Raw genomic sequence first — 12,002 nt, forward strand, 5'->3', positions numbered from 1 at the left:
GGTGAGGGGATTGGAGGGCAGTCGGTGACCACAGGATGGCCACGGGGTTTGAAAATTAATCTGGGGAACGTAATTTGGTGGTTACCAGAGCGTAAGGGTGTTGGGGGGTGGGGGATGAGGGTGAGGGGGATCAAATGTATGGTGATGGAAGGGGAGCTGACTCTGGGTGGTGAACACACAGTGTGATTTATGGATGATGTGATACAGAATTGCACAACTGAAATCTATGTAATTCTACTAACAATTGTCACCCCAATAAATTAAAAATAAATTTAAAAAAAAAAAATCAAATACAGAGCTTAAATTCTGTGAAAGGAGAGACTGTGTGTAGTCTCTAAAAGTCTGGTCTCCTCCAGGGAAGTTACGTCAAAGCTCAAAGGAAAGACTCATAGGTCAATGCCTTTGTGTTTACTCTCTCCATCTTGTCATATTCCTGTAGAGCATTTTTAGCAGCATAAACACATTCCGTTCAAGGGCCATAAATAGTGAGACTATTTGCCTTTTGAAGTATAGACCAATATAATTCTACTGCTGGTTTCCTAATCACCCCCGAAATTTTGAGAAGGCTTAACTTCTTTGGAAGAAAGTCCAATCTGGCAGATCAATTTCTGCAAAGGACGATATTACAGATTTCCTAGGTCAGACTCTCTTTGGAAGAGAGAATACTGAAGGAGCCACTGTGTGTCGATGGGATCTATCGCATGAACAATCAAAGTGGAATTGGTTGTGTGGATCAACCAAGAGGACATCTTGGAAGGAATCACACTAAGAAATAAGAGGACAATCATTCCCAGGCATGGAAATGACATTGTGTCAGATTCAGGGACCAAGTCACGAAATCTCAAATGATCACTGAAGTCCACACACTGATGGAAAATTGTCTGCATAGAATACAGAAATCCCTCAATTGAGGTTTGTTGAATTTAATTAAATCCCATAAGCAGTATCCTGTATGTTTACAATTCCTAATCTTGTTCGTAAAGTAAAATAAAAAGTACTAAGATATACTAACAGGAAAAATAGAACAAATGGTTATAAAGCAAACCATTTAAATAAAACACCTATGAAGCCAAGCAAAGTCTTTCATATGATGCTACAGTGCCCCCCCCCTGAAAAAAAAATAAATGTTCTGCGGTGTTTGTCACATTAAGAATCTGGTTCTAATCTAAGGAAAATTTCTTGGCTGCTGCCTTGCAGGCCTATGTTCTCAGGAATAGACTCCCCGTAATATCCACATCCCACTACACCCCTATTACTGGCATCATAAAACCACAGCCTGGCTAGACCCTGCCCCTCTCTAATTGTTAAAATAGGAGTAATAGTTAAAAACAGGAATGACAAGTTATATAAAAATGCATGCAGTCAACTGCATTTACAGTATGTAAATTTTACAAAACACAAACATCCACTTATTGTGCATGTAAAATGATTTTTAAATTGGCTCAAGAGTGTGATAGCCTGTGGGGAGAAAATGCTGGAAGAGCATAGGAAGAGATGGTCAAAAGGGACTTTATTTTTAATGTTATTTATATCTCTGAAGTAAATACCGAAAGCAGATATGCAAAAAGGAATATTGACAGAATAATTCTAGAGGGCGGAAACATGATACTTGTTATGTTACTCTTTACTCTTTGAGACTTTATTTTTAATGTCTCAACGAAGGGTAAGAAGATTGTGAAGAACAGAATCTGAAAATAAAATGCCAACTAGCTTCCTTAATTCTGTAAGCTGAGAGCACTGCAGTTAACAAACATACAAGGAAGTATTCTCTGCAGTTCCCCATCCATCTATGCAAAAACGGCAACTCCTGACCTCACCCTGACTTAAATGGCATCTCCATGGAAACTGCTTTCCATGATCCTATGTTTTCCTACAGCACCAAATGCTACAATGAGCAGCTCTACACTGCAGAAAATTCAATAAAGACTTATATGATTCCCTACCACCAAAGGCCCGCAGTATTTGGCGGTTCAGGAAATCATAAGCACACATACAAATACAATAAATTCAAATTTTTACAAATGGGATGGTTCTAGATGATAACTGTGCTGATCTATTGAGTACTTGCTATCTGTCAGTGTCTTAGTGCATTCAGATGCTGTAACAAAACACCACAGACTGGGTAATTTGTTGTCCCTCTTCCGGGTTGTAGACTTCTTGCTGTGCCCTCACATGGTAGAAGGGACAAAGGAGCTCTGTTGGGCTTCTTTCATAAAGGCACGAATCCCACTCATCAGGGCTGTCTTCATGACCTAATCACCTCCCAAAGGCCCCACCTAATGTTCTCACCTTCATATATTAGGAGTAAGCCTATAAATTTGGTGGGATACAGACATTTAGACCATAGTGGCCAGGTACTGTGATAAGCACTTCATGTAAATTATTTCATGTTATTCTCAGAAAAAATCTCCAAGGGAAGTAAAATCATTCTTATTTAAATAGTAAAGAAATATCAGGCGGATTATGAATTTGCCCAAGATTACAGAGCTAATTATTGAAGAAGTGGGGATTCGAATCCAAGTCTGTTTTATATAAACACTATGTTCTGTCATTTCTCTATGCATTTAATGTACTAAAAACTTGGGGAATTTTTTTAAAAATGATATTAGATGTCCAGAGGAGAAAGGGAGCTTAATCTGGTTAGAGCTGAGCTTTGAGGGATGCGCAGGCTATACATTAGATAGTGAGGAACAGAATTAAAGAATCCTTGAGAAGACAAATCTAAATCTGATAAAGTATCTGGACCTGATGCCAATGTATATGGTATATAGATGACAGAAGGACAGATAAAGGCACCATAAATGTGATTAGCTAAATTTAGAATCTAGAACAGGTGATCAGATCTCTTCAACAAGTAAAACGTAGGGGAAAAAGAGATAGAGGTGGAGTCTACAGATTAAAAGACATACCAACTAATCACGAAGTATAGGCTTTGAGTCCTGATTCAAATAAACAAACTGTGAGACAGATAAAAAGATGATGATAATGATAATAGATGATAGATAGATAGATATTTATGAGACAATTAAAATTTTGACCACTGACTGGATATTTAACTGGAATTATTGCTAATTTTTCTTTTGGGTGTGATAATGGTAATGTGCTTGTGTGTTTTATAATATCTTCTAGTGATTCAACATACCAAAATATTTACAGATGGAAGTATATGCTTCCTGGGATTTGCTTCAAATTAAAGTGGGCATAGTAAGTAGATAGGAATAGAGATGACATAGGATTGGTCGTGAGTTAATTGTTGTATTTGGATGACAGGCACAAGAGGGTTCATTATAAATATTCTATCTACTTTTGTATATGTTTAAATTTTTCTATAATATATTTTCTTTTTTTTAATTAAAGTTTATTGGGGTGACAATGGTTAGTAAAGTTACAAAGGTTTCAAGTGTACAATTCTGTAATACATTTTCAATGCACTAAGGCATTTAAAACTTATTTCAAATCAAATGGAAGTCTTCAAAGATTTCTTTTGCAAGAAGTAATATTACTAAAAGGGAAATAGAAAAGATAAATTCAGCAATGATTTGCACATAATTAGGAAATCTGTATGCTTCTTTTATATCCTTTCTTCTGTCTCTACACATCTAAACATATAAAACAATAAAGACATTGTAGGTACTCAATAAATACCCAGTCTTCTGGCCAGTTTGCTCACGTATTGCAAGCAGTACTCAGAAGTAGTGTCACAAGATAATTTGGAAAATCTCTGAGGCCTTTTTAACTAAGATAAGCCTTATATTGCAGCATCACTAACACTAAAATGAATTTCTCCTATTGACAAAGTGTGAACATATACATAGAAGAAACTATGTCAAAGTCCGACTTTTGAATTTCATTTATAACAAAAGGCAAATTAATTTTATACAATTAAAACTCTATAGTAACCATGACATATTTCAGTGCTTCACAGGTCCATACATGCGAAGTTTTGGAGTTTGTCATTTATAATGCCTAGAATGACACTGTCCGCATGTCTTCTACTTAGTGAGTCTCTGTAATCCAGTGAACCACTGTGATTCTCTTCATAAAAGAAGTTCTGAAGATTTTCAACAAGCAATAAGAAGCAGGAATGTATTGTTCTCTAAATCCTCTGATCCTTGGCAATCTTTGTTTCCTAAATCCCAGCCAATTCTGCATGCCAACCAATATTCCCAAAGCTAACCCCAGACTTTCTTTGTTACTTGAATCCAAGACAGTATCTGACTACATCATCTTTCATTGTTTGGTAGCAAATGAACAAGAAACTATATAATTTGCTTGCTTGGACTTACCAATAATACATGGTTAAGGGCTATTTATATTGGCAATGTGCTAATTCTACAAAACAATAAAACTGACCCAAACTTTCTGAAATTCCTGTGACCAGTACCCTGAATTGCTATGCCTTTTTCCGTCAGAGTACCTGCCCATGAGTGTTTGTCCTCACTGACCTCTGAAAGTCGGAGGTAAGACCCTTGATCCCTAAATAGTAGGGATAAAAGAAAGGAATGCTCGAAAGACCCTCGTGCTCTATCATGGAGGCCATAGTTGGAATCTTTCTTTGCCTAGCATATAGAATATTCCTGCAGAAACAAATCTTTTAGTGAAAAGTAATATTTCCTGTTGTTTATAGTTCATTGAAATGTTTACTTTTACTATTATCACACCATTAAGAGGAAAAAATGACACGGAATAAAAAGTGGAAGAGAATAGGTCAAAGATTCACACCTATTAATCCATTTCATTACATTCAGTAATCAAATAATTAGAAGCCAGCTACGAGTTAGGAGAGGTAACTGAAGAGAGACAACTGTAGAAGGCAAGGCATACCAATTCATATTTGCTTGTTGAATTCATGAACATACGCTGATTACTCACAGTCATCAGCAAGAAAACTAGCTTCATGGAACAGTTAGTTTCCATAAGCATCATTTTCTCCACTCTGAACATCTTCCCACGTTCAGCCCTGTTAGAATCCCTCTCTGAAAACTCTCTTTCTATCTCTCATACTCATCTTATTTCGGCAAGTTCTTCAGTTTCTAAACTAAATGTCGCACACTTAGTCTGCATTATCATACCTCTAATTCCATAAAAACAAATAGCACCCTATTTGTGGCTACAGAATGTTAACCTTGACTCCATCAGGACACCTGATATATTCTGCTATGATTATCTGTCTCGTCTATAGTCTATTAGATTGCATAATGCTTGAAGCCAGGGAGATGGTCTCTTTTTATCACCAGCACTAAACCTGCTGAGTGTCTGGAACAGAGAAGAGCTCCAAAAACATCTGTCAAATCCAAGTGAAAAGAAATACGTATAATTTATTTTGTTGATGGTGGAAGCAAACATCTCCCAAGATGCATCTCTGTCGGTCCCCCTCTGTTTAAAAACTCCTTAATATCTCATCAAATAAATAGCTGTTTTTAAAAAAATATAAGTGCAGGAACAATACCACTAAATAGTAAAAATATTCAATATTTTCTCTTCATTTAATTTTTCATTGTCTCAACTTCCACTTCTCTTCCTTTAACAAACTTTGTTTCTTTATTTACAAATATATCTTCCTTTCTTTCACTTTTAACATTTTTAATTTGACACTTTGTATTTACTATTTTAATATGACAAGGTAGTTTTCATTGATCAAGAAAAGCAATGTCCTGAGTAACTGTGACATCTCCAGTCTGCTGCTAATTAAAAGGTTATGAAGTTGAGTAAGATGGGGACTGCCATTGAGAAATTCACAGCTTATTAAAGAAGACAGATTAATAAAAAATAACTGAAATTTAATATGTTAATGTCTATAAGTATGAAAGTACATAAGAGTAGAAAAAATAAAATAATTTGGGAATGACTTTTAATGAGTGATAACAGTGATAAAATATTTAATTCTTATATTGATATTTACTTCCACTATTATTTCTAGATAATCAATTTCCCAATTAATCCATAATACTGACCACCTATTATGTACCATGTACGTTCTAAATCCTTTATGTGTATAAAAGTATTAAGTCCTCTCAATAGCCCTCTACATAAACAATATTATTATTCCTAATTTTACAGATGAGGAATCTCATGCAGAGAGAGGTTACATAATTCTCAATGTTAAAAAATAATTAGTATCAGCAATTGCAATTCAAATTTCGCAGACTGGCTCCAGAATCTGAGTTGCAAACCTTTGTGTAGTCTGTCTCTGAGGTCAAAAGCAAATTTGCTACATCCTAAATCTTCTTCTGTTATTTTATATAACCTTTGGAAAGAAATTTCACCAAATCTTGGAAACTCAAATACTCTCTAGAATCCTACTCTTTGTCATCCTAATGGAAATGAACTTTTGTCTACAAAGTTCATACCCCCACGCTTCACGAATAAAAGGTTACTTGTGTCTCTATCACATTTTATAGACCCAGTAAAATAGCATAGGCTTTGTGAATATAGATTCGTTAACAGGGTGACACAAAAAGAATGTTGTGCACAGAAAATTAACAACTGTGTTCTGTATTCTCTCACTCTTTCTATAGCATCATAAAACAAGTGATTTTAGTTTGCTTGAAGCATAACCTTTCTAAGATTATTCACAAATTCCATTCAATATACTCCAACACATTCTCAAACACCATTTAAATAAGGAATATATTCAACTTTAAAATAAAAATTTCAGTGAAACTGATGAGAAGGATTATTATATAAAAGATAACTATCTTTTTAGGGTACCCATGAAAAATGGCCTAAGCTTGTTATGTATTTTTGTTCAGTAAACATTTTCAATAAATATCTATCATTAGTGTATGATGCTAATTATAGGAAGTAAAAAGATCAATTAAGAGATGATCTTATTAAAAACATACAATTTTTTTGGAGTAAACTTTACTATGAGCAAAGTCAAAAGAAAAACAACCAAGAAAAATTATTTGAGCTATATAGGATTGACAAAGGCAAATGTTCATGGTATAGAAAATGTTTTTATAAATCAATAAGTAAATGTTATGAATGCAATAAAAAATGGCAATGATTTGAATATACAATTCAGATATGAACTGCAAATAATCAATATTTGAAAATATGTATATCCTCAATCTCACTCGTTATGAAAGAATCAGAAATATAAACAAGACCCCATTACCTTTCATAAAATCAGTAAAAACATTAGTTTTCTACCTCCCAAAGTTGGCAAGAGAGAGGGAAACTCACACTTTCTTATCTTACTGGTGAAATTGTAAAATGCTGCAATATCTAAAGGAAATTAGCCCTTTGTCTGTTGCACTGTAGGAAGTAAATAAATGTTGGATAAGTGAATGAACGTAAGTCCATTCTCACAGATTCCATTCTCAGATACATTACTTGATATACTTTTGCAAATACTAACCAAATTAATTCTTAACAATTGGATTAATTTCCGCCTTTTAGATTCAGTGCTTTAGCCAGAGCCAAAATTAGGAACGCCAATCTTAGTATCATAACTTGGACAGGTTCCAGTAAAGTCTTGCAGGGATCTCATCCTCATGAATTATCAAGACCAAGAAAGACCTCCTTTACTTTCCCAGGCAGAAGGAGAAAGAGAGTTGACTGCAAGAAAACAAAAAATCCACCTCCCCTACCAATAGAAGCAGTTCCTACAGAGGTAGCAGCAGCCTGATGCCGAGTATAGCAAGCCAAAGGTGATCTTGGCTCATAATGGAAGAACTAGAGTGGATTGGAAGGAGTCCTCCAGGTGATGAATGACAAAGCCTGAACTAAAATAAGAATACAAGCTATACCTAAAAGTTAGACTTAGGTGATATCAAGGATATGGTCTGTATGGATGTGAGGCTATGTCTCACGAAGCATCTAGGTGATACCCAGATTTTTCACTTGGAAAATTCAACGATGATGCTGCCATTCCCCCTTAAAATGAAAGGAAGCATTGTTCAGAAGTTTGGCTCTTAAGCCTGAACTCCAGGTTCTACTGCATACCAGCTATGTGACTCTGTCCAAGTTACGTGCTTCATTTCTCTTTTCCTAGATTTCCTCATCTCTAAAATAGAAATAATAAAATAGTATGTATTTCATAGGGCTGACATGTAGATTAAATACGTTAATATCTTAGTGCCTAGTATCAAGTGCTTAGAACAGTGCTTGGAATATAGCAAGTGTTACATGATTGTTAGATTATTAATGGTATTTATTTAAGGATTTGAAATAGTGATCCTTGTTAAAAATTTATAATAACGATTTCATGTGCCCAGATTTATCCTCAAGGACACAGACAATGGGCACAATGATGGTAAAAGCTGCCGGTGCCTTCAGAAGACAGTGGCTCAGCTGGAATTTGTTCTTGCTCAGTCAGGGGAATGGACAAAGAGAATTACACAGCAAGCATACGTCTTGCAAAAACAGTTCTCTTCTTCCATGTTCTACCATACTTCTTACAGGCAGAAAGAGTCACTAGTCTCCTAAATAACTGCTTCAGACGAATGGGATATTTAGGATGCCCTAAATATCACATGACTATTGCCAATCCCTTGTCCTTCCTCATGTGTTTTCCTATCCTCTCTTTCATTGGCCGCCTACAATCATACTCAAACTCTTCCTCCTTCACTATCTATTTTATGACAAAGAGTTCTCCCTCTTTTGACCTCACAACAATAAAAACTGATATTATTTCAGCCAGCCATTCTTGCATGAATCTCTCTTTTTGTTTTAGACACCATACTTTCCAAACTAAATATTTAAAAAAAAGAAAAATCAAACTGGAGGTGGGGCAATAGGGATACAAGCTTACACTACTTTGCTACCCCTGTGGTTGTTTTGTATAGTATAAGGCACAGCAGATGATGCATAAATACATCTTCATTGGATGAATGATAGCTGTAGCTTCCCTCAGCGATAAAGACAGAGTGTAGGCTGAGATTAGTTAAGATTCCAGAATAAAGATAAATGTCACTAGAGACAACTAAAAGGGTTTGCCCTCCATTCAGTGTTGATCGGCTCGTGCACATCAGGTACAAACCTCGAGATCACTCCTTTCTCACAGGCTTCACTACCATGGATTTCCTCTCCATCTTCCCCCTAGTCATCATCCTCAGAACATCAACATCTATGCTGACCACTCCTCCAAACATCTGGCCTCACAGTGAGTACCTTTACCTACTCAACCCTATACATTTTCATTCATTCTCCACTTCATTGCTGATGCATTTTTATCACACTGACTTCTTTCATTAACCTAAGGATAACTTGGTAGTTGTTATACAATAATGGTTTAAAATATCAAATCTAGAGTTAGTCAAACTGAAATCTCTATTTGGGAACTTACTAGCTATGTAATACCGAACAAGTTAGGTAACTGTTGAGAGACAATTGTCCATGACATTTCTGCACATCTTATATCAGGTTTTATTCTGTACTATCTCTTCAAGGATGTTAGTAAAGCAAACAGCCTTGGAAGATACAAAGAGTGTCTCCCTCTGAGGTGGAAGACAGACTTGTTTCCTGACCAAGATATACGGTCTCTTTCTGGGGCAGATTTTAGGCAGGTTTGTTTTAGGCAGCCTTTTATAAGATTGGTTTCCTGAGCCCAGAGTCAGCAGTGACACAAACCCACTACATGCGGTATTCACCAGGGCCACTACCGGTATGTATCACTCCATGGGACATGAGAGGCAAAGGACTATGAAGTTCATGCCACCTGCTGAACCACGAGTAACAAGGTCATTTGTCTCTGCCCCAGGAGTCCTTTGTCTTCTGCTAGCATCCATGAACATATGGCTGACTAACTTGTTAGCTTTCAAGAAAGGTAAGGTCTCACACTTCTCACAGCTCTCGATCATAACCTCTTTATGCCTCAGCTTCTCTACTTGTAAAAATGGAGAGGGTGCTTAAAACCAGTGTGAGTCTCATATCTGGACTCTTCAACAATATTTGGTGACTCCTGATTGCCTCTTTGCCAAACCAAATTTCATGCTTTTCCAGCTCAGTTCTCACTGGTGGCTCTGTGGCACTGACATCATAAATCATTCTCTCCTTCATGAAAGTTCCTAATGCCTAGACTGTGAACTCTGTACTAAAATGGTTTCTTTCTTACGTCTTTGTCCCTTTTAGTTCCTTCCTGAAATGTCAGACACCAAAAAAAGGAGAATGCTTTGCAAATGTCCTAAGATAGTCCTAAGTTTCCACAAAATACTAAATAACAGTACAACAACAGAAAGTCAGTTGTTTCTAAAATGGAGAATGGGAAAGGCAATAATCAGAATGAGGGGGTGAAAAGAGTCATGAGATCTTTATCAAAAGTAGATAAGAGGTATAGAAACCTGTAAAATGTCAAGTCACTCAATTTTATAGATGGTTGATATTCATTTTTCTCCAACATTTAATTATAACGAAATATTTATAAAAAATTACTAGAAAGAAAACAAGGGAAATGGTGGCTGTTATATGCCCAAATGACCATTGAAACACAGTGTGCAATGATGGAAAGAAATCAGATTTTTCCCATCAACAGATTCCCAGGGAATCCCAGCCCCAGCTTCTGGTAATTATAAGAACTTGGGTGAGTTACTTAATCTCACCAAACTTCAGTTTTCTCACCGCCCAAATGTGTGGAAAACCATCCACCTTGAAGAGCTGTTGATGGCTTACCTTAATAAATTGTGTCTATGGTGAGTATGACTATCACAGGATTGTAGTATTAAATAATTGTTTTCTTTAGAAATTAATAAAAGGGCTGAGGGTAGTTCTGAATATACCCCAAAAGGATAGAAAATTTTGTAATGTGGTAGTACACTTGCCAAATATAGATAGCATTATAGAACCTAAACTCTGGCTTCATAAAAATTCAAGATGAAGAAAATTCCTTAGTGTCAGACATCTATAATTCAGTGTCAGTCTTAGATAACCACTTACTCGATTTGATAAACTTACCTGTAACAGAAAATCAAAGAGGGCCACCTTGGACCACTCATGGTGATGTACTTCAGTACAACCCCAGTCAGGTTTGGGAACTCGACCGTTCTGCCAGCACTTCTGTTTTAACAACTGCTGATAAGTCCCCCAGGTGAGTTGAACAGATGAGTGGGTTTCATTACTTGTTGGAGACAAAGATGAATCCCAGAGAATGACAGGAAATGGGTGGCCATCTATGGAATTCCAAAAACAAACACATTTTTAGCATGCAAATGCTCGGTGTGTGCCCTTAGACAGTCATACTTTTTTTTTTTTTTTTTTTTTTTTTTTAAGGAGGGTGCAGCTCACAGTGGCCCACGTGTGGGGATCAAACCAGCAACCTCGGTGTTAGCACCACGCTCTAACCAACTGAGCTAACCGGCCACCCCCATACATTCTTTCACAGCTTCACTCTCTCACCTGTCAAATGTGAGAGTTTGATTGGATGGTATTTTATGGTCCCTTTGTCTTCTGAGGCTTTATTATTTTATACCTCCATGATAACTTCCTGATAGAAGTCATATAAAACAGAAAGTTATTGTTAGACAATGATAGGAAAAAAAAATTTTAAACAAGATACTTTCTAGATGTGGCAGGAATTGGCCACTAACCACCAATAGCAACGTCCTCTGGTTAATGTGGTTTTATTCCACATCTAAAAGCAGCCACCACAAATAAGGAAAGAATCCAGACATTTATAATTGTCTATTCAGTGTCTGAGTGGAGCTGCTCTCTATTTGTAATAACAACTGTCTGATTTTCTGAGGCCACATTATGATGTCAGGAAGAAAAAGAATTTTTAGAAGTCACAAATTTAACAGTGAAATGGTATGGTTCACACCAGTCACTATAATCTCCACCGAAGGAAAAAAATAAGCCAGAGGTATTGTTTTGTTTTGTTTTGTTTTCTCTTTTGATAGAAACATCATTACTTTTAGTAATAGATCATTTACTCTTGTATAACCTCACGTAGTGCATTAAGCAAATGACATTTCTTCAAATGCATATGTACAGATGATTTTTCCAAAAAAAAATCTGTCACTCAAATTTTTTTTTTGTCTCACTCTCGATAGTTTAGACATTTC

The 12,002-nt window shown here is 36.1% G+C and overlaps 1 protein-coding gene across 4 annotated transcripts in view; it reads right to left on the reverse strand.

The window, feature by feature from the left end:
• Positions 1-12,002, reverse strand: part of GASK1B (golgi associated kinase 1B) — a 43,833-nt gene that overhangs the window by 14,919 nt on the left and 16,912 nt on the right. For all 4 annotated transcript variants that reach the window (XM_033134890.1, XM_033134891.1, XM_033134889.1 and 1 more), the window contains one exon: positions 10,897-11,111. In XM_033134890.1, the coding sequence (XP_032990781.1) occupies positions 10,897-11,111 (215 nt within the window). The remainder of the gene's footprint in view (positions 1-10,896; positions 11,112-12,002) is intronic.

The sequence above is a fragment of the Rhinolophus ferrumequinum genome, chromosome 18, assembly GCF_004115265.2.
Source record: "Rhinolophus ferrumequinum isolate MPI-CBG mRhiFer1 chromosome 18, mRhiFer1_v1.p, whole genome shotgun sequence".
NCBI lineage: Eukaryota > Metazoa > Chordata > Mammalia > Chiroptera > Rhinolophidae > Rhinolophus > Rhinolophus ferrumequinum.